The 24,411-nt window shown below is 34.9% G+C and overlaps 1 protein-coding gene across 2 annotated transcripts in view; it reads right to left on the bottom strand.

Annotated features, from left to right (window-relative positions):
* The window catches only part of rtkna (rhotekin a), an 83,103-nt gene extending 65,672 nt beyond the window's left edge, over window positions 1–17,431 (bottom strand). The window contains exon 1 of one of the 2 annotated variants that reach the window (XM_051110031.1): window positions 17,068–17,431. In XM_051110031.1, the coding sequence (XP_050965988.1) occupies window positions 17,068–17,178 (111 nt within the window). In that variant the 5' untranslated portion in view covers window positions 17,179–17,431. The remainder of the gene's footprint in view (window positions 1–17,067) is intronic. The other variant, XM_051110035.1, reaches the window with a different exon arrangement.
* Between the last annotated feature and the right edge of the window lie 6,980 nt (window positions 17,432–24,411).

Genomic DNA, 24,411 nt, shown 5'->3' with positions numbered 1-24,411 from the left:
AAAACAAAGTAATCAAACCAAACCAAAAACAAACTAAACAAACAACAAAAACAAACCAACCAAACAAGCAAAAACAAAATAATCAAGCAAAACCAACCAAACCAAAAACAAACTAAACACACAAAAACGAAACAAACAAAACAAAATAATCAATCCAAACCAACAAAAACAAACAAACAAAAAACAAAATGATCAAGCAAAACCAACCAAACCAAAAACAAACTAAACACACAAAAACAAAACAAACAAAACAAAATAATAAAACCAAACCAACAAACCCAAAAACAAAACTAAACATACAACAAAAACAAATAAAACAAACAAACAAAACAGAAACAAAATAATCAAATCAAACCAACAAAACCAAAACAAACTAAACAACAAAAACAAAACCCAACCAACAAAACTAAACAAACAAAAACAAAACTAAAACAAACCAACCAAATAAAACAGAAACAGAATAATCTAACCAAACCAAGCCAAACTAAACAAACATAAATAAACCAAACAAACTAAACAAAACAAGACAAAATAATCAAACCAAACAAAACAAACAAACAAAGCAAATCAGCATTATGGATCACTGCCTTGTTATCACTGCACTGAGGCTTTTCTCAAAAAAGAAGCCAAAGAACTGATTCTTAAACTGTCTGCTCTGAGCCTGCTGCCGTTGTCACCGTGCTAACATGCTCCACATGTTCACTGGCAGCAAGTTTCTCTAGGCTCATCAGCTCCCTGGAGACGTTTCATCCTTAAAGTCAGCTGCAGCCCGTGTGATCTGGCCACCATCCCAGGACCCCTCCACCGACTACAAATCAACCCCTTCTCTCTCTCATACAAGCACACACAGCATAAATCAATATTCCACAAGCTATACACAAAACTCATTAAATACTCTTTAAAAATGATTTGATTCACTGACTCAATGTAAGCACCACTTTCATGGATTAATTAGCATTTATTAATGCACTGAGAGATTTTCAATTACACCACATGCATCAATATCAACTGAAGAAAAAAAATCAAGAGGGCTTGTAACACTATTCATCAGTGTCCATTAATAATATGATTGAAGTACAGCATGTTAAAGAGAAGAATCAATGTGTTGCGCTGGTAAGCCATCGACTTTTAATGTCTTCAAAAAAGATCAATGTCTCCCCCTAATGGACAATACTGAAAACATTATTAAGCAGACTGGCTACACTTCCAGTGTAAATACACAAAAACCTAATATGTCTAAGCTTCATTGCCTAATGCATAAGCTAACCAAATCAGCAACAAACCACAACATTTTACAGCAATAAAAGGTCAAATATAGCCATATAAGGCTTGGCCAAAACGGCAAAATGGGCGCCAGTGTTTTTATGTTTCTGTTTAGTGAGGTTTTCTTTCCAGTGAGGGAAAAAGCAGCTGTTCAGGAGAGAGAAAAGTCACAGACACATGACAGTCGCATGTGGAAACATCATTCAAAACTCAGTAAACTTTTGAGACAGTAAACCTTTGAGACAGGAGACAGCCTAGACATTATAGCCGCTAGGGCTTTTTACTAGATGGGTAAACTTGGGTTACTTTGAACAAGATAGCCATTATCCAGAAGATGCTTTAAATATGTATAATTTTATGTGACCCTGGACCACAAAACCAGTCTTAAGTCGCTGGGGTATATTTGTAGCAATAGCCAAAAATACATTGTGTGGGTCAAAATTATAGATTTTTATTTTATGCCAAAAATCATTAGGAAATTAAGTAAAGATCATGTTCCATGAAGATATTTTGTAAATTTCCTACTGTAAATATATAAAAACGTAATTTTTGATTAGTAATATGCATTGTTAAGAACTTCATTCATTCATTCGTGATTTTCTCAATTTTTAGATTTTTTGCACCCTCAGATTCCAGATATTCAAATAGTTGTATCTCAGCCAGATATTGTCCTATCCTAACAAACCATACATCAGTGGAAAGCTTATTTATTCAGCTTTCAGATGATGTTTTAATCTCAGTTTTGAAAAATTGACCCTTATGACTGGTTTTGTGGTCCAAGGTCACATAAAATTACACAAACATCCTGGGGGTTGTTTGAGGACAGTTTTGGGATCGGACGCACCATATTAATTTGTGTTAGCTGCTCAAATCCTTTAACATTAGTAAACAACCCTCTTCTTGGCACAATGTACTACGTTATATAACATTTTAATAATGGAAAGAAAGGGAACTGAAGACATTCAAACATTAGGATACCTAATATGTGGGAAACTGTTTCATAATTATCTTAACGTAACAGATCAAGTCTGATGCAGTGTTAACAGTTCTGAACACCTGTAAAAATAAAGCAGCTTCCAGTTTTTTCTCAATCGTCAATCATCAAGCCCTAGAGGCCTAGAGATTCATTATCTTGGGTTAATGGTCTAGTCAGATCTTTCTCACTGACAGACTGAAACAGCTCATCCAGGATGAGTCAACTTATTGTCAATATTATACATTACAGAATTTCCTCTGACACATCACACAAAGACTCCCATACAAAGGTGAGTAATAAAACAGCATCACGTCTTTCTCAAACAGCAAGATGAGTTGATCTAAGAGCAGTGTAATGCAATTGTTCTGGCACACCATCATCTTATTATCAGAGTAATTTTAGTGCTCTTAAGAGAGCATTTAGCAGCCCACGAGAGGGAGTTCTCAAAATACACCAAGAAGTGTGTTAATGACATGGACAAAAATACTCTAAAGATGACAATGAGATTAAGGTGAATCTATTTATTTTGTTTTTTCCAAAGTAAATTTACACAGGATGTACCAGAAGAGGGTGAGTTTCTTCGTATCGGCTCATGCCATGCTTTCTTAGGCTGGATTTTTTGGCTCTTGGCCCTAAAAAAACTGATATGACAATTACTAATTTTAATAGACAAATTACTATTTTTTGATAGACAGTTACTATTATTAATAGAACAATAGAAATATACCAGAATTATCATGAAAATATTAAGCATCACAACTGTTTTCAACATTGATAATACTAAATAATGTATGAAACCAGCATATTAGGGAGGATCTTTTGATTTTTGCTAAGACTATCTGTATTGTTTATTTTTCTCCAACTTAAAAAAAAAAGAAAGAAAAGAAACCAGCAAATCAGAATGATTTCTGAAGGATCATGTGACAATGATGACTGGAGTAATGATGCTGAATATTCAGCTTTACTATCACAGAAAGACAAAAGTTACTTTAAACTATATTTTACATTATTTCACAATATTACAAACTATATTTTACAATATTACTATTTTACAGTATTCAAATAAATGCAGCATTAATAAACATAAGAGACTTCTTTTGAAAACATTACAAAAATAAAAAGTAAATAATTAGTAAATATAACACAATCCAATAAAAACACACACACACACACACACACACACACACACACAAACAAACAAAAATGCAAAAAAATAGGTTTATTTTACATTTATCCAAAAATAAAATAAAATAAAATAAAATAATAAATAAAATTAAATTAAATTAACATAAATAAAATAAAATAAAAATAACTCGGGCATCCTGAGTTCAAGTCTCGCCTTGCGGACCTTTCCTGATCCTGTCCTCCTCCTGAAAAAAAAATTTACCCAGCTGTTTTCAACATAATAATAATACTAAATGTTTTTTGAGCAGCAAATCAGAATATTAGAGTGATTTCTGAAGGATCATGTGACTGAAGTTATGATGCTAAAAATTCAGCTATGAAATCACAGGAATAAATTACTTTTTAAAATATATACAAATAGAAAACAGTTATTTTAAACAGTAAAAATATTTTAGAATTTTACTGTTTTTGCTGTGCTTTGTAAATCAGTAACAATCAGTAAATACCTTAATGTTTACATTTGTTCATTCAGAAGACACACTATCCAACGCATCTTACAAATACGAAAAAACGCAAGCAAAGTATTTGTATGTGCCTCAGAGTGTCATGCTCACAGAGATGTGACACTGGCCTACGAACACAGCACTGGGGCATAACGCTAGTTAATAAATGTTAACAAATACCAGACATTCTTAAAGCATGTGGACACACAAACCAACCCCCCGCTGACTCTGCTTTAAAGTGATTAGGCTGGAAATAAATTAAGATTAACTCTCACTATCACAATCCAGCCTAGAAATGACCCTGGTCAACGGCACAAACAATGTTACAAAACATAAGACACTTTAATCTTGTCAGTGTGGAATAAAAATACTCAAATACTGGCTTAAGAGTACAGACAGCATTAAAGCTCAACAGATCGGAAAGGGGAATATGAGGATTAAAGCTATTTTTAACCACTGAGGGCATTGTGAGTGAATGGTCACACTAAGCATGTTAGCACATTACTGACCAGAGGTGTTTGTTCATATGACATCTGTGTGTTACACAGAGTGTTTTGCACAGATGTGCTTGAGTAGTGTTGTTTCACAAGAAGTGAGTGTGCCATCTCTGTAACGGCAACATTATTACACAAACAGGTATGTAATGGCTTGGATCACATCCAGCAGTGACGTACACAACAGTGTCTGTGTGAGACAGTTGTGGTCTTCATCACTTTTAGATCACAACCCTGTGTGCGAACAATGCTGTGTTCACGGCACACGGTGGGACCGAGTTTTACGGACGAACAGAAAGACGGGCGAAAAGGCAGATTCCATCAAGTCCGCTGGGTAAAACACAATGAGACCCTCAAACTGTTTACACTTTTACTGTTTACTCGGATCATTTCCTAGATTCACAGACCCATGAGCACTTGGGGAGGAACTGCTTAAAAGCAGCGACGCTATTAACAGTAGTTTAGTTGTTTCAAAACAGTGTTGTTTTTCCAGTAACAAAATATTTCTTCCAACAACATGCAACATCACTGCTTTTGCGTCAGGGAATAATCAACTCACTGTCTGTCCGCTCTTTCTTTGTGAATCATTTTTTCTAAACAAACTGCTTCACTAAACTTAAAATCAGACTTCCCAGTGCTACATACAGTACTTCATTTTTAGCATCATTACTCCAGTCTTCAGTGTCACATGATACTTCAGAAATCATTCTAATATGCTGATTTGTTGTTCAAGCTAAATATAATTGTGAAAACCTTCATACATTTGTTTCAGAATTCTTTGATATAAAATGTTCAAAAGAACAGCATTTTTTTTTTCATTTTGAAATCTTTTGTATGGATGTAACGATTACCGGTTTGATGATAAATCATGATAAAATTCGACACGGTTAGTATTACCGTTTCGTATTTTAATTATTATTAAAATCGTATTTGATTGTATGAAAAACAAGCTTAAGTGGATTCTACACATTTAAACAATTCAGACCAGTTATCTAGATTCTTTATGGAACAGACAAAATACATATAATAATTAAATCAATTATGATTTTGACTTAACCCTTTTCTTTATTTAAAGGCTGAAATGTAAGGTTTATCTTTTTATGAAACTTTTTCACAGCTTTATTTGAAAAGCTACATTCAATAGTTGAACATGCTATTAGTTAAACTGTTGTTGTTAAACTGTTGTCAGTCATGTTGTCATTTAAAATCCGGACATCATTGGTAGGCTACTGTTGTTGTTTTAGTGATTATGCAAACAAAATGTCATTTTATTTGTTGTTTGTTGATTTTAAATATAAAACTTGATGAAGTGATTTATGTGTATATTTTGCACATTTTCAGTACATTTTAACAATACCGTGATAATACTGATAACCGTGATCATTTTGGTCACTATAATCGTGATCAGAAATTTTCATGCCGTTACATCCCTAATTATAAATGCAAATTTGTCATTAAACTCTAGATGGCTCAGGCTTATAGGTTTGAACTCAATCTGATATAATCACATCATTGCACAGGCTGATTGTTTTTTTCTTTTTCTCACATCAGCAGCCAACATTCAAATACTCAGCTAGCATTTGCTGAAGCAGTTACAGCGCATTTTAGAAACCCTCCACCTTCCCCAGCTCCACCTGTCTAGATCTGCTACAGGGTGATTTCATGTATGTTATATGTGGGGGTTATTTTATATGTTGTATGTGCAGCAGCAATATTTTTTACATGCTTACAGCAGCAGTAGCAAATTTTGATACTTCCTTTGCTGCAGTAGCGTAGCAGATCTATTTCGCCAAGACTAAACACATTAACACTGCCATGTGTATTACCATGCTAAAATCTTGTTATGACAGAAAAGTCTTTCTTTTATTGCTCTTATTATTTACTAAAATTCTTTACGGATTCATAAATAGCACCTGGAAAATCAATTTAGTTCAATGAATCGTTTTGTCATTATTTAAAGGATTCGTTCACAATAAAAATTCCTGATAATTTACTCACCCCGTTGTCATCCAAGATGTCCATGTCTTTCTTCAGTTGCAAAGAAAAAAAGTTTTTTGAGAAAAACATTCCAGGATTTTTCTCCATATAGTGGACTTCTATGGTTTAAAACAGTTTGAACTTCCAGATGCCATTTCAATGCAGCTTTCAAGCTTGCGAGGAATAAGGGTCTTATCTAGCAAAAGAATCTGTAATTTTCTTAAAAAAAAAAAATTTATGTACTTTTTAACCCACAAATGCTTGTCTTCACGCATTACGCAATCACGATGGAAAGGTCATGCGTGGTTAGTTCTTCACCTGTGTACTCTGATTCAAAAAGGTAAGGTAGGGTGAAAAACTCCATCTCATTTTTTCCTCCAACTTCAAAATTGTCCAACATCATTGTTTTACCTTATTTTGTATAGGGCATTTGACTTTTTGCAAGTTCGCTTTGTAAGGTCGAGCTAGTGGAAGACGAGCATTTGTTAAAATTATATACATTTTTATTTTTTCTTGGAAAATGACTGATTGTTTCGCTAGATAAGACCCTTATTCATCAGCTGGAATTGTGTAAAGCCCTTTGAAGCTGCACTGAAACTGCAATTTGGAAGTTCAAACAGTTCTGAACCATATAAGTCCACTATATGGAGAAAATCCTGAAATGTTTTCCTCAAAACCCTTTTTTTTTTTTTTGACTGAAGAAAGAAAGACATGAACATCTTGAATGACATGGGGGTGAGTAAATTATTCTGCAAGTAAACTAATCTTTTAACTTCTGATGTTCATCATTATGTTTTATACAATAAACTTGTCTGTTTCTGGTTTTGTAAGTCGAATTCAAAGTAACTTTGTAGTTTAATGCTATTGTATTCTTGCGCCAGATGACTGTGAAAAATAAATTCTGCAAATATAACTTGTTTTACATTTAAAAAGTCTATCTTCTTCTTACATAGTTTAATTTTAGTTAGATGTACTAAGTACCAAACTAAAACCTTAGTTTCACTGCCACTGAACATTGAATAGTTTCAAAGTAGTTTCTCCAAAACTGACACTCTCACACACTAAAACGTTTAAGAGGATGCTGTTTATGAAAAATCATCCACTTTGAAGATTAACTCTCTTATGGCACAAACACAAGCAACTACAACTAGTATAATCGCAGGGGTTGTTGTTATAACAGTGATCTGTTGAGGACTGTGTGGGCATGCTATTTCCAAAGACACACAGTGTGTGACTCACGTCCTTTTTTCTAGACAGGCAGGTACGCATGAATGAAATCAATCCCCTTAAGCTGAACCAGTTGATTTAGAAACAGTTAATGACGTTAACAAAAGCCTGGGCCTCTACTTTGTCTCATCCCTCTCTGTCTGGAAGACTTTCCTTCAAGCTACAAGACAAACACTCAACCTCCTGAAAAGAGCAAGGTTAAGGATTCTGGAATGCCTGAATAATTTGGATAATGAAACCATGTCTTTAAGCAGGGAAAGTTAACCCTTCAATTTAAACTGAAATATAAAAAAATTTCAAGATGTAAAATCTGAATTAGACTCTGTCTCTGAGTTTTGACTGTAGTGGAAAGAAGCTGCTGGAGTAAAAACTGACATATGGCAATGACTCTAGCATTAGTCAACACGCATGTTCAACTGTCTGGGCGTTAGTGCATGTTTAGAAAGGATGACACAAGTTTCATTATTAATGTAAACAAACATTCCAAAGTGCTTAACAGATCATTATTGAGTGCACATGCACATTTTCAAATGCCTTGAAACGTTAAAAACAGACAGTATGAGTGAGAGGAGACAGATTACTAGTGGAAAAAAAACGGAGAAAAAAAAATGCTTTCTGTGACTATAGATGGCTCCCACCTTTCGGTTTATTTTAGAACATGCTTGAGGATTAACCTACCAGCTTGAAAAATACAATTTATGCCATGATTTGAGCTAAAGATGTGGCAGTTAGCAAACCATTGTTTTCTTTTTGCTCATATGGAACAATATGCATTGTGAAAAGCACAATCCAAATCAAACTAAACTAAACACACACCACAGCATGTGATAAAAGATCCCACTAAGTGTGAAGAACATTTAACAAATGAAATGTTTGACATTGACTATTGTGGTCATGATGCAAGCCGGGAGATACTTGTAACTTGTCTTCATCTCCCTAGCAAGGAAAACATCACATGACATGTCTAATTGTATGAATAATGTCCATGTCAGCTCTGCACAAGTGAGATAAGATAAGAGTGGACTGGACATCTTGATGTCCTTGAGCACAAGATCCTGTGTTGAGTCCTGAACTATTTGACATCCTGCTGTTGTGAACATCTGAGCCTCTATTCATTTTTAGGACAAAAACATGCCAATGCTGAGCAGTGTTATCAGCAAAGTCAATGTCAACTAAATACTGTGCATGTTTCCAATATCCACAATGCTACCTGATCTCATGACGAAAATGACTCTCTGGGAACTTTTCGCAAGACACGAAATACATACCAATGAGTACATATCACTGCAGTTTCCAATAGAAATTAAACACGGAGTAAAACACGGAGTACTTGTAATCGTTTTTGTACACAGTTATGATTACAGCTCCATATGTTTCGCTTTCCGAACGTAACAAGCTCATTCAGTAGCTCAGCTGGCATGGAATTGGACTAAGGAAGCGGAATCCTTGGTTCCGATTCATGATGAAAGAGCTGAAAGACAAGAGATCGAAAAACAAGCTAAAACGGTACGCTTACGATTGCGTTCTTACGTCACATTCGCTTTTGCTCATACTATCGGGTAGGTTTAGGTGTAATCCAGACGGTACGTTATTTTAAAACATCATGAGGCACTGAACTTACAGCACTGCTCAGCGGACATTTCAAGCCAGAACTGCGGTGACACGTACAAAATCAACTTCACATAAAATGGAACAAATGTACGTTCATCTGTTCAGGGAAAAAAACTCTTTTACTCAGTACTCTTTTTACTCAGCCACTCAGTGGACATTTCACATTAAAAATGTCACAAAGCGTACATGGTGGTAAGTATTTCGTGTCGTGCGAAAAAGTTCCCACAGGTATGTTTACGTCATGAGATCAGGTTGCACAATGTGTAGGTGAAAGTGGCCTGGCCGATTATCTGCAACAATAATATTAAGCATTTTTATGGTTAATGTTATTGCCATTTTCAAAAAAGATTTGCTGATAAAATAATTTAAAAGCATTTTCATTACACTTTATTTGCTCTGTTTTATTTTGTGAAACCTTACTAAGTATATGGAATAACCGGTTCATAAAAGCAATAAACCCTGTGAAGCCGTGGTTTATGGTGAATTTATAACAGGGTTTTAGGCACTCCGCTTTGTGCCCCTTGGCTGTTATAAATTTGTTGTAAACCACCGTTTCTTGGGGCTTATTGCTTTATTTTACACCGAAAATATACAGGTGCATCTCAATAATTAGAATGTTGTGGAAAAGTTCATTCATTTCAGTAATTCAACTCAAATTGTGAAACTCGTGTATTAAATAAATTCAATGCACACAGACTGAAGTAGTTTAAGTCTTTGGTTCTTTTAACTGTGATGATTTTAGCTCACATTTAACAAAAACCCACCAATTCACTATCTCAACAAATTAGAATACTTCATAAAACCAATAAAAAAAAAACATTTTTAGTGAATTGTTGGCCTTCTGGAAAGTATGTTCATTTACTGTATATGTACTCAATACTTGGTAGGGGCTCCTTTTGCTTTAATTACTGCCTCAATTCAGCGTGGCATAGAGGTGATTAGTCTGTGGCACTGCTGAGGTGGTATGGAAGCCCAGGTTTCTTTGACAGTGGCCTTCAGCTCATCTGCATTTTTTGGTCTTGTTTCTCATTTTCCTCTTGATAATACCCCATAGATTCTCTTTGGGGTTCAGGTCTGGTGAGTTCGCTGGCCAGTCAAGCACACCAACACCATGGTCATTTAACCAACTTTGGTGCTTTTGGCAGTGTGGGCAGGTGCCAAATCCTGCTGGAAAATGAAATCAGCATCTTTAAAAAGCTTGTCAGCAGAAGGAAGCATGAAGTGCTCTAAAATTTCTTGGTAAACGGGTGCAGTGACTTTGGTTTTCAAAAAAACCAACACCAGCAGATGACATTGCACCCCAAATCATCACAGACTGTGGAAACTAAACACCACTGGGCAACAGTCCATTTCTTCTTCTCCTTAGCCCAGGTAAGACGCCTCTGACGTTGTCTGTGGTTTAGGAGTGGCTTAACAAGAGGAATACGACAACTGTAGCCAAATTCCTTGACACGTCTGTATGTGGTGGCTCTTGATGCCTTGACCCCAGCCTCAGTCCATTCCTGGTGAAGCTCACCCAAATTCTTGAATCGATTTTGCTTGACAAGCCTCTCAAGGCTGCAGTTCTCTCGGTTGGTTGTGCATCTTTTTCTTCCACACTTTTTCCTTCCACTCAACTTTCTGTTAACATACAGCACTCTGTGAACAGCCAGCTTCTTTGGCAATGAATGTTTGTGGCTTACCCTCCTTATGAAGGGTGTCAATGATTGTTTTCTAGACAACTGTCAGATCAGCAGTCTTCCCCATGATTGTGTAGCCTAGTGAACCAAACTGAGAGACCATTTTGAAGGCTCAGGAAACCTTTGCAGGTGTTTTGAGTTGATTAGCTGATTGGCATGTCACCATATTCTAAATTACGTTTTTGTTAAATGTGAGTCAAAATCATCACAATTAAAAGAACCAAATACTTAAACTACTTCAGTCTGTGTGCACTGAATTTATTTAATGCACAAGTTTCACAATTTGAGTTGAATTACTGAAATAAATGAACTTTTCCACGACATTCTAATTTATTGAGATGCACCTGTATATCGTTCAAAATATCGGTTAGCGGTCTACCTGATGTGTAATAATCGGTATCGGCCCAGAAAAACACATGACGGTTGACCCTTGCTCTTAATGTTAATGCATTTGTATGCAGTTATTAGACTAGTAATGTATTTAGTGCCTAATACATGGCATTTATAAAGAACTGCAACATGCTATATTCGGTCACCTGTTTATATCTCATTCTGCTATAAATAGAAATATTCATTGCACTAAATGTTAAGCCATCTTTTGTTATAGTGTAATTAAATAATTATGCACTAAGTAATACAAATTAATAACATCTACTTAGTATAGGATTAAGATTCAGGTTTGGTTTAGGATTAGTTGCATGCAATTATGTATAATTTAAGGTTATTACAGCAATTTTTATTACATTAGCTTTCACCCCTTTAATCTAACAAACAATGCATCTTTGTCATGTGACTATATATACAGCAAAATAAGACTAGGAATGGGGTGGCCTTCTTTTGTCAATTATTACATTGGAATGTCTTGCATGCAGTGTTTCCAACACTCCTCCTTATGGTCTCTACCATTTCTTGCACTTCACAATCACAGGATGTTGTTCTCATTAATAGAGGTTTTTGCCAATATGCTTTATGGGTACTGGGTTTGGTTTAGAAACAATTTTAAGCAAAACAAAGCATACTTAAAAAAAAAATCACTGAAAATGAATAAAAGCTGTTGTCACTGAAACTCAAACATCCCCTTTCTTTTATATACAGAATTCACACATGGCTCAATTCACCTCTTCCCAGCTCTCACGGTTCAAGAGTGCCTGGCATACTAACTAAAAAGAGTGAGGCTTCTATGACATCAGAGCGTGGACGATTATCCTCCTCTCCGGTTCCTCTTAACAGGGCTTTTTGCCAGGGACCAAGAGAACCCTTCGTTTAAATCCAAAAGCATGTGCTCCTGTTTGGGCCCCAGTGTTGAAAGATTCCCCATTGTTCTCTGGGGCCTGGCGGTTTTGCTAACATGCTGGAGGGGAAGTTTTTGCATTTCTTCAAGATATCAACTAGCTTTTTCTAGCTTATGGCATGTGCTGCCTCATTCTAAACATGGAAAAGGTCCCATATGGGTGCAATGTGTGACCTTACAAGTCCTTGGAAAGCCAAATATATGAGTGGAATTACTTTAAAACTTTCAGCTAAAGATGAAAGAGTGCATTAAGAATCATTTGTATTTTATGAACAACAATAAACCATTTAATATAACATAGCTGCTACCATTTGCTACCAACAATAGTTTTTTATTTGTTGAACATTATTTAGAAACTTAGACAGTAGATTCATTAATGTTTTTGAAATATGCTGCCTATGGTCACCAAAACCAAAATACAGTAAAAGCAGTAATATCGTGAAATAGTATTACAATTTAAAATAACTGTTTTCTCATTTATTCATTTGATTGGTATTTGGTGGTTAAGAAAGATTTTATTATCAATGTTGAAAACAACAGTGCACAGTTTTTGTGGATTCTATGAATTGAAAGTTCAAAAGAACAGCAATTCAACATTATACACTGCCGTTCAAAAGTTTGGGATCAGTAAGATTTGTAATATTTAAAAAAAAATATTTTAAGCTCATCAAGGCGGCATTTACTCGATCAAAAAATGTAATATTGTGAAATATTATTACAGTTTAAATACTGGTTTTATATAATATATTTTAAAATATAATTTATTCTTGAGATGCAAAGCTGAATTTTCAGCATCATTACTCCAGTCTTCAGTGTCACATTATTTGTCAGAAATCATTCTAATATGCTGATTTAATAATTGTATTATCAATGGTCGAAGCTGCACTGCTTAATATTTTTTTGGAATCTGTGATTATTTTTTTCTGGATTTTTTGATGAATAAAATCCTAAAAAGGCCAGCGTTTATTCAAAATAGAATACTTTTCTAACAATACAAGTCTTCGCTATCACTTTTTATCCATTTAACACATCCTTGGTGAATAAAAGTATTAATTTCTTTCAAAAAAAGAAAGAATAAAAATGTACTGACCACAAACTTTTAAATGGCAGTTTATATTGTTACAAAAGATTTATATTTTATACAGATGCTGTTATTTTTATTAAAGAATCCTGAAAAAAAGTATCACAGGTTCCAACAAAATATTAAGCAGCACAACTGTTTTCAACACTGATAAAAATCAGCATATTAGAATGATTTCTGACAAATAATGTGACACTGAAGACTGGAGTAATGATGCTGAAAATTCAGCTTCGATCACAGGAATAAATTACATTTTAAAATATATTCACATAGAAAAATTTTACATTGAAATAATATTACACAAGATTACTGTTTTTTCTGGATTTTTGATCAAATAAAAGCACCCTTGATGAGGATAATAAAAATAAATAAAAATCCTATTGATCCCAAACTTTTGAACGGCAATGTAAATGTTTTTACTGTAAAAATCACACTGACCCTAAAGTTCTGAACATTACTGTTTATCTACCATGAATATTCTCCCTTCCCTAAGCAAATACGCAGAAGAGCCCATCAATGGAGAAAACATCATCATAAAAAAATGACAGAATCTGGAAAAAACAGCAACTCAGACTGTACAAACAAACAAATTACATAAGTACATAATACATGTCTAAGGAAAGCAATGCAGCGTCATTTTTCTTGGCAGCATCAATAATACTGAACTATCCAAATGCGAATCCAGTACAGAATAAATTAAGCAGAACTAGGTTAAGAAAGAAGCAGGCGCTGTGGGTGGAAGGGTGTGTCTGGTGGTGTGTAACCTACATCACTTTTAACTTCCTTCAGGGAAATCTATATGTGGCAGAGTCCTTAACGGGCAAACACTGTGGTTTTAATGGACCATGTTGTAAGCAAACCAAAAGAATGTATGCAAACTAAGCAAATCTAAAAATGACAGTGTGAGTTTGACGGCAACTGGCATGACAGAGCATAGCCTAAGAAAAAATGTAGCATTTTGCAGCAGCCGTTGCAGTCGCAATTAAAAAAAGTGCACTGAAAAGGCTTAACGTCTGCATTAAACAAAGTCGTTACACAAGATCTGTGAGCCAATTTTTCCATTACTGCTTTTAAGTCTGCTTAACTGAGCCAGCAATCTTTCTAGCGCTTGCTTCACCTGAGCCTTCACGCACAAACTGGGGCAAGATATTGTAAAGTTCAAGCAGGTCACACGTCTCTGTGTGTGAAGGCAAAAGTAAGAAGATCTCATTAAAAAGATTTTCATTAAGCCATATTGATTTCCAATCAGCAGCCACAGTAAAGACATCAAACAGTAGAATACATCATCCAGTCTAGAGGGGGTAATATGATGTCAGTGGGGAACTGGGGCGTCTTAAAGGCTTTTGAGCAAAGCACACAATGACTTGAGTGAAATCACATGCATCTTGAATGAAGGGCTGAATTAGAAAGTGCATTTGGTGCCTAAATGATACTGATAGGGGCTACTTGGCAAATCTTATCAGCGATGAAGATATGCAAACTCAGATTACAGCAGTTCAAAAACTCCATTTGCGTGATTAAAAAATAAAACTATTCAACATAAATGTGAGATTTGACTTTTGGATTAACATTGTTATTAATTCAGCTTCAACCTCTTAATATTAATATGGATATACCATTAATCCTCCTGCTAAAATGTAAACATAAACATAAAGTCACCGCAGAAGAGTGAAGACTATAGTCTTAAGCCATACAAGGAATTCATAGCTGCCCATGGGACTCTACGCATCCAACAGCCACACTCTGAACCAACCATGCTTCTTTCCATCTCACCACAGCAGGCTACGCATAAAAATAATTAGGGGTTAGACAGAGTTCTCTTTTAACTCAACCTACTCTGGGATAATCATATACAGATGCCATGGAGCCCTTTCCCCTTAGAAGAATGCAAGGGATCTACTGCAGTGTTTGATAAGATCTTGTTTACTAGGGGTCAGTGACAAATATGCATGTCAGATATTATAAAAAGGCGAAAAATATATTCAAACGTGTGGAAGTATTTGAAAATGTCTTTCTATTCATGTTCGTTTCACACATCTTGGAAAAAACCATTAGTCTTTTTTTTTTTTTAATGTTGTTTTAATGACTAAAAATGTCAAGTGGTGTAACCATCAAGTACTAAAATTAATTATTTTAAACTATACAGGTGATCGCACACATGAATTTTGTTTAAAGATAACATACACTACCAGTCAAAAGTTTTTGAACAGTAAAATTTGTAATGTTTTTTTAAAGAAGTCTCTTTTGCTCACTAAGCCAGCATTTATTTGATCTAATGTACAGCAAAAACAGTAAAATTTTAATATATTTTTCTATTTATAATACCTGCTTCCTATTTGAATATTTGTTTAAATGTGATTTATTCCTGTGATTTCAAAGCTGAATTTTTGCATCATCACTCCAGTCACATGATCCTTCAGAAATCATTGTAATATTCTGATTTGCTAAAAAAAACATGTATTATTATCATTATTATGTTGAAGACAGCTGAGTAGAATTTTTTTTCTTAACAGAAAAGTTCAGAAGAACAGTATTCATCTGCAATCTTTTGTAACATTAAATGTCTTTATCATCCATTATGTTTTTTGATCAAATTAAATCAACCTTGCTAAATAAAGGTATTAAGTTCCATAATTTCTTCCCCCCAAAAACTAAATAAATAAATTCAACTGATTCCAAGGTTTTGATTGGTATAATGTATAATGTTACAAAATCCTTTGATTTCAGATAAATGCTGATCTTTGAAACGTTCTATTCATCAAAAATCCTAAAGTACTTAACTGCTTTAAATATTGGTGATGATGATAATAATAACAATAAAAAAAAAAAAATCATAATAAAAATGTTTCTTGAACAGCAAATCAGCATATTAGAATGATTTCTGAAGGATCATGTGACACTGAAGACTGGAGTAATGATGCTGAAAATTTAGCTTTGATCACAGGAATAAATTACATTTTAAAATATATTCAAATAGAAAACAGTTAATTTAAGTATTAAAAATATTTCTGAATTTTACTGTACTTTGGATCAAATAAATGCAGGCTTGGTGAGCAGAAGAGACTTCTTTAAAAACATTAAAAATCGTACTGTTTAAAAACTTTTGACTGGTAGTGTATAAGTAGATAGGTTATATATATATATATTTTATTAATTAGCTAAATAAATTTAATATTCCTGCATTGTTAAGCCTTCTAAAATGTTTATTTATTTATTTATTTAAATTATTCAATTACAATGACATTCAGTCCTGAGGGTGAAGTCATATGGCTTCAACGACGTATAAAACGACTTGATTACTTCTCACCACTCAATATTTATAAAATGAAAATGTTTCTCCGCATGTTTTTTAAGCAACAACTATAAAAGACTTTCCCAAACCACTTATTGCAAGATCAGCCTTTTAATGGGATTTTTTTTCACTCTCAAGGCTTTAATTTGACTTCAAGCCTCACAATTAGCCCCATCCGGACAATACAAAGTATCACGTCATTCAACCATTATGTCATTTATTCTGTTTGTAGGAAATACATGTCCCGTTATCCACTAAAAACTACTCCTGTGTCCACGCCCACAACACTTTTTCAATTTGATAATGTACATTTTACAATGGATTAACGCAACAACATATTACGTCTTTGCAAATTCTAATATTGGCTGTCGTTTTTGTATCTATAAAAATAAATAAAAAGCTAAAACTGTGATTTAAGATAAACACCCCACAATATATAACATTTATAGTATAATAGAGTAAAATACACGGCCGACTGTACATCCAACACATTTACTAGCAAGTCCAGCTGAGCCTCTGGACAGAGTGATGAGCCGAGCTTCATTTACCTGCGGGGTCTCCATGAAAACACTTTGCCTGAACTTTCCACGGCGGATCTCCATCTCCAGCGCGGAGCCCCGAGCGATAGTCGCTCTCGCTGTCTGATTTCGGCAAAACATTCGCGACTTTTCAGTTGACCCTTTACTCCCAAGCAAAGCTGTTTATTCTCCTAGACCTGAGACTAAGCCGCAGTTTGGTTTGGAGACGCTCCACGTTGCAGCGGATCAGTGTCACAGTCCCGTTCATGTAAATCAGATGACGTCTATCCCGGTATGGTCTGTTAGAAAAGTACAACAGCAAAACGGATGATAGCAAACAGTACTGTACTCTGCCGCTCTCACTACTCCAATCTCGCATCAACAAAGCGTGTGATTGAATTCCCAGAGCAGAAGAGCTCTGAGTTACTTTCCGAGATTGTGAGCCAGGTAAAACAGCGTCCTCTGCTGGCGCTAAAGAGGTGTATCAACAAATCAACACGTAAAATATTCCTGCACAACCGGAGGCTGCAGTTTCAAGACCGCATTTCTAGGACCCTATGGTTTTGTTTTTTTTTTTGTTTGTATTATTTTATTAAGTTGGCTTGAAAAAGCCAACTTACTGATATTGTATTTAAACTTCTTCTTCTTCTTCTTCTTCTGAGACCCTTTTTTAAAACGTATCTCCTCCTAGAGCTTTTAAGCTACAGCCACCAAACTCGGCCCAGACCTGCAGACTGGTCTGACTCGGGTTGCTATATCTTTTCTAACTGATCCGGCTTACGGTTTTCGTAAACCAGACTGTCAAAACCACCAAAAAATCCCATAGACTTACATTGACGGAATGTTCAAATAAGCCAACTCCAACTGTCAAAATTCAAATGTAAAATCCAAGAATCCTTTGAGACTAAATGAAGCTTCACTTCTATGTACTATTACTAATCCATTTACACTCATTCAAACTCATCTAATATTTCTAAGCTATTTAAATCATGTTAGCAGTATGCTAATCATGCTAATTTTGCCAGCAACATTCCAGTAACATGTTAATGATGCTAGAAACATGCTAATAACTTGCTAATCGTGCTAGAATCATGCTAGCAACATGCTAATCATGCTAGAAATATGATAGCAACATGCTAATCATGCTAGAATCATGCTAGTAACATGCTAATCATGTTAGAAACATGCTAGTAACATGCTAGTAACATGTTAAACATGCTAGCAACATGCTAATAACTTGCTAATCATGGTAACAATATGATAGTAATACCTTAGCAACCACCCCGGGTACCCTAGCAACCGCCTAGCAACACCTTAGCAACCACCCCCGGGTACCCTAGCAACCGCATAGCAACACCCTAGCAAACACCCTGAGTACCCCAGCAACCGCCTAGCAACAACTTAGTAACCATCCCAGGAAGCATAGCAACCGCATAGCAACACCCTAGCAACCACACTGAGTACCCTAGAAACTGCCTAGCAACACCTTAGCAACCACCCTGGGTACCCTAGCAACCACATTCAATCCACACAGCAACACCATATCTATCTGTTTTTCTAATAGACTGTATTGCCTTCAAAACATTCAGACTTTAATCTTTCAAACTATTTTAAACTGAAAACTATTTTAAACTGAAAACAGTCAAACTTAAAACTTTTAAAACTTTCTAGCTAGGCTTTTTCAAGCCAACTTAAAGTTTGTCTACGAACTTTACTATCTAGTTTATTTATTGTATTTATGTATGTATTGGCTTCTTATACTATTTAATAGCGCTTGCTATTCAGTTCTGTATGTTATTATATTTTAAAGAAATATGTAGTTGTTTAATTGTATACACTTAATTATTGTCCTAACCAACTCCTAACTCTTAACATACCCTGAACATTCGAAACCCGATTGAAATATTGAACCTAATTTATTTCAATATATTCTATATATATATATATATATATATATTCTGGTTTTAAATTCAGTTTTCTTGTAAAGAAAGACTTGTATCTTTGCGAGACTTCAGTTCATTAGCAGTGGCGTACCGCACTTTTTATAGCATATATGCACATGCTATAGCATATAATGTGCGTATTTGATATTGCTTTTCAGTGAGACTGAAATCCCTGCAGGAATAAATATTTAGACTGTGAACGTCGATGCAGAAGTGCCGCTGCTCAGATTTGATTGTTATTTTAACAATAGCAGGAGGATTCCTCAACAATAATAATACACGTTATAGGCCACGTCTGCATTTAACATTAATAATCAATAAAATCCATGTATGCCAGCAAGCCGCTTTCTTTATTTTGTAAAACTTTACAGTTTTTTTTTTTTTTTCTTTACTTTTTTTGCCAAAGCTTTACAGTGATAAATGATATCTTGCTTGTATGAGCACTGGTATGACTAAATTAGGAGTAACAGTTGGGAAAACAATGCAGTGATTGCGCTGGCGCCTCACACACACGACATTTGACATTTCAGCCTGTTCATTATCAAAATAAAATACAAAATAATAATAAATAAATAAATAAATAAATAAATAAATAAATAAATAAATAAATAAATAAAAGTTACAATGCTTAATTTAAATAGTCGGTTGCTCCATTCAGCGTGACCAGTGCCTCACTGTGATGTTATAGTCTTTGTGAAGGATAATGTTGTGGATAATTTGGTGTGGAGAAAAGGAAATAAAATAGCCTGGTTGTGTTTATAATGTTTGTAAACATTTTGATTTAGGCTACAGGTATTTTAGGCTACATTAGCTATTTCTGAATAATAATTAAATGCGACTTATGTTTTTCCAAACGATTTTTTTTTTTACAAGTAGCGTATTTTAACTATACAGCAAACATTTTAAATATCTTTAAAAAAAATACTTTAATGTCTTTTAAAGCAATGAAAGTTTTTTTGTTTCGTATAAAAATATGGTCAAAATCTAGAAAATATGATGCTGAATGGGCTATAAGGGCAAGATAGGTTACCAGATCAAGACGTGTTTTTATTTTTTTTTTATTTTTGAGTAGCCTAAAGAAAACACTAAACGGTAGCCTAACAATACAGAGAAACGCATGAACAGAAAATACCGATTCTGATCGGAGTGAACCAATTTTTTAAGCATACAAAGCCCCGCACATGACATGCAGGACAAAAAAATTAAATCGTTTGCACGAATTCGTTTTCACATTTTAATTGTGCACGAATATTCGTTCCCTCATTTCACGAAGTTGTGCACACGACATTACTAAATTTAATAAGGATTTACTTGAATAAAATAAACGAATTTATTAAAACGAGGGAGCGAATAATACTATTGTGCACACGATTTAAACTTTTTCATGTGTGGGGTCCATAAGCAACTTTAAGCGTAAAAATATCCTCGTTCATTACGGCGCGGTTGTCTTAGAAGTAGTGAAATGTGAGAAAAATTAATTTTCCCCGGTTATTAGAACATTAATCATTAATCATTATTTTAGAACATTAATCCCGCTCCACTGCACCTTTGCACTCACGTCTCGCGTCTTTTGCAGTGTCTCGAAGCACTACCTTTGAAAATGTCCTGCAACGGGGCCCCCAGGCAACGCGGGGGCTGCGGGGGTGTCCCTTACCCCACTGTTCATTAGCCGCAGCACAGCGATTCACGTCTGATGTGTGACACGCATAAAGTGCAGTAAACGGTAAAACAATTGCGCTACAAATTAGTGTTTATTGGTACATTAATGCATGTAAGATAATTTGAATACAAATGCTAGTTTATAACTTTCAGCAGAACAATGAACTATTTTGCACAGCTAAATAGGCTAAATGGAGATTGCTGACACCGCCTCGAACACCAGTTCACACCAGGTCTTACATTAAAAATAATATGGAAGGATAAAAAATGAATAGTTTTTGTTTTATGCTTGAATCAGGTCTCCTCTAGACGGCGCTGTCACAAAAAATAGGGTCTTAGAAATGCGGTCCTAGAACTGCGGTCCTGAAACTGCAGCCTCCGGTTGTGCAGGAACATACATACTCTCCCCTCTTATTGTGGGGGAAATATAACGTCGAGCTCCTTCTTAAGGGTTTGTGGGGATGTAAAATAGGTAACATTTCTCACGTCGATAGGTCTACCTAGATACTTTAACGCGACAAAATGGCGCAATCATGCAAACAGACTTAAACAGACTTGACTAGAGTTTAAGGAGTCAAATGGTGAACCCTGTTGAAAAAAACAGCATATGCTGGTTAGTTAGGTTTTGATGCTGGTTTAAGTTGGTCCTTTGCTGGTTTATGCTGGTCCTTGACCAGCAACATGACCAAAACATACCTACCAGCATATGCTGTTTTTTGTGATGAGGACCAAAGACGTAAAAGTACTAAGAAATTATAGGCCTATTTTAATAATGGAATTGGTTTTATGTGAGAATTTTACTCGGTTATCTAGCCAAAAACATGCCTGCGTGAAAGTAAAAGGATTCCCCATTTGGTTAAATACAAAATCTGTCTTATTGCTTGGCTGGGCAATTTATAATCTTCAGATGTTTAGCTTTGGAACCAATGTAAACTTTCAGGTCAAGCTTTGCTAACCCTTACCAAAAAGAAGTATTCTATAAGTTTATTTTATTAAGTATACTTAAGTAAAGTTCAAGTATATTTTTAAGTATATTTTATGTAGTAAGTATACAAATATCAGTGTACTAGTAGTATACTTGTAAGTGTACTATTTTAATACTCCTTGGGACTAAATTGGCCCACTTTCTAGTATATAAATGTATACTTTTAAGTATACTTTAAGTATAACGGTAGTAAACACTGAGTACACAACTAGTTTACATATATGTTTTCAGTTTGTACAAGTATACTAAAAGTGAACTTATAGGTATACTGATAGTTTACTAATTAAATACTTTTTAATGCATTTTTAGTACACTTTCAAGTATAGTCTCAGTAAACTTCTAGTTTAATCGTTTTTTTTATGTGAACTTTAAATCATACTTTAAGTATACTACTATGTCCCTATTTAGGTATTAATTTATATATATTTTGTTATGTGAATATCTGAACATACAAAACATTATGAATAATTTAGTCTAATATGTAGATAACGTTGTCTTTGTTTGTAAAGCATTTTACAATATTAAAATATTCATCAAATGGATAAAAGTGGTTGAAAGTGTCCAGGCCTCAAAACTAGATACACAACCCTCAAGAACCGTGGCAATCAGCAAATATTAAAAAAATTAGATTTTTACGTCACAGTACAATAAATAACTAACAATAATGACAAAACAACAACAAAAAGTTTAAATAAAGTCAGCAAACAGCAAAACAATAAGCCTATAGGTTTGTATCTAGTTTCAGGAAAATAGCATTTTTAGCATTTGAGACTCAAAATGTTTCGTAAAATTGGAAAATATGTATTTGCATTTTTTTACAGTGTGGAAGCATCTGTTTCGGTTTCTTCACTTGCGTTTTGGAAATTCTGTACAGAAGATAAGTAATAGCATCTCTCACGTATAACATTGAAAACACGGATTCTCAGAGCACAAGTACGGCTCAAATATATTTAGACCTTTCCTAAGTATAAGTCAAGTATACTTAAATGGCATTTTAAGTATATTTCTGATAAATAAAGCACATTTCTGAGAAGTACATACAAAGTAGACTGAAAGTATACTTTCCTATTTTTAGTTTAAGAGAAGTATACTAATAGCACACTTGAATTAACTTCTTTTTCGTAAAGGAATTCAGCATCCTCTTGGCTATCTTTAGACTACTTATTATCTTTTATAATTCTTCATCTTCTTTGTTGTAATGTGTATAATGATAGGTTAGGCTTCTAAAAGGAAGATAATAAATATAGCCTATATATGAATTCGCAGAGAAAGAGTATTGTGAGTTCAGAATGAACTGACAATACCACACTAAGTACTCCCACCTGGTGTCTAACATTAAAAAAGATGTGATAATTTAACATCAGAGGCCAATGTAAGATATACTAGCTTAACTACATTTCTCAGTAGCGTGGTGGTAGCGTCGCTGTTTTCTGAATCAAATAGCTTTTCAGTAGCTAAGCTCTTATTTTGATCAAGTAGCGCGGTAGCGTCAACAAAAGCTAAAAGCTATATATTTTTCTATACTTTAAGCTCAAATCGGAAATATAACTGCTACGGATCACTGATCCTGGGTCAGTAAGCGACGTCACCGCCACTAAACCTCGTGACGCCATTGGCTCATTAAACTGTCAGTCAAACCGTATTAATCCTCCCGCCTCTCTCGTGAATGAAGTGCGGCGCGCAGTTTGAAGCATCTCAGCGTGTTTGCAGACTTGAGGTAAATAAAGAAATGTTGATTGAAAAAGTACATGTTTTCTGTATCTATAATACAGCACTGTATTTATAAAGGCTAATGTTTTTTTGCATTCGAGGAGATGAGAAAAGTGTGTCTTAGTCTAGCATTTGTTGTCGAGACAACCAAATTGCTTATGTGAAGCGCTGAATCTTTATATTTTAGCTAAATGTCAGAAAAAAACTGAGCGCCCACGTAGCAACAGAAAACTGTATAATCTGCAATGCAAACGCGTGGATGCAATGCACGTACTGCCTCTATTGTAGCGGTATTGAGAAAAAAACTTAGTACTTGAACTAGTGGTGGGCGCCTTGATTTTAGTCTTTGAAGCAGGCTAGTGCTCTGAGAAGATCTCAAACTCAGAAGAACGAGATGGGGAGTGGGTGGGTGTGGGTTGTCAAATTCATGGCGAAAGGCAAAATGTTTCGGTTCGTTCTTAGCAAAACAAACAAACAAACAAACAAAAAAACGATCAGGTTCCATAGCGAAATAAGAATTAAACAGTGTTCTAGTCTAAACGAATTATAATAATCTTTGCAGTATCGAATTATGCCTTTACTATGACCAAAATGCCGGAATATGCTATTCAGCTGTTTGATCGCGCACTGTCACTGCAGCCTGTTCATTTGAAAAATAAAACACAGTCACCCAAAAGTTACACTATTCAATTTAAATAGTGTGTGTTACGTGCAGTTCAGCGTGAACACCGGTCCCGTGGCACATTTTTGCTCATCATGATATTTTCCGTCGACGTGCATGAAGTACAAAGCTTACCCAATGCATAATATTTTCGCTTCAAACAGGGGCGTTTCTAGGATTTTAAAACATCCGGGGCTGGTGCCAAAACATCAGGGGCTAGTGGTAGTCGGTGGGAGCTCACATCACGCTCACATAAGATTTTGTTAGACACAAGTGGTTGAACCTGGATACTTCTAGGTGGGTCCGGGGGCATTAAACCGGGTGTTAAAGACCTTGTCACACTATTAACAATAGTAAATAGTAATCACTGCAAATAGCAAACATATCAAAGTATTATAACAAAATTATAGCATTAC

This window comes from Labeo rohita, chromosome 5 (assembly GCF_022985175.1).
Source record: "Labeo rohita strain BAU-BD-2019 chromosome 5, IGBB_LRoh.1.0, whole genome shotgun sequence".
Taxonomy (NCBI): domain Eukaryota; kingdom Metazoa; phylum Chordata; class Actinopteri; order Cypriniformes; family Cyprinidae; genus Labeo; species Labeo rohita.
The sequence above is the reverse complement of the archived record's forward strand: the minus strand, read 5'-3'. Positions and strand labels throughout refer to the sequence as shown.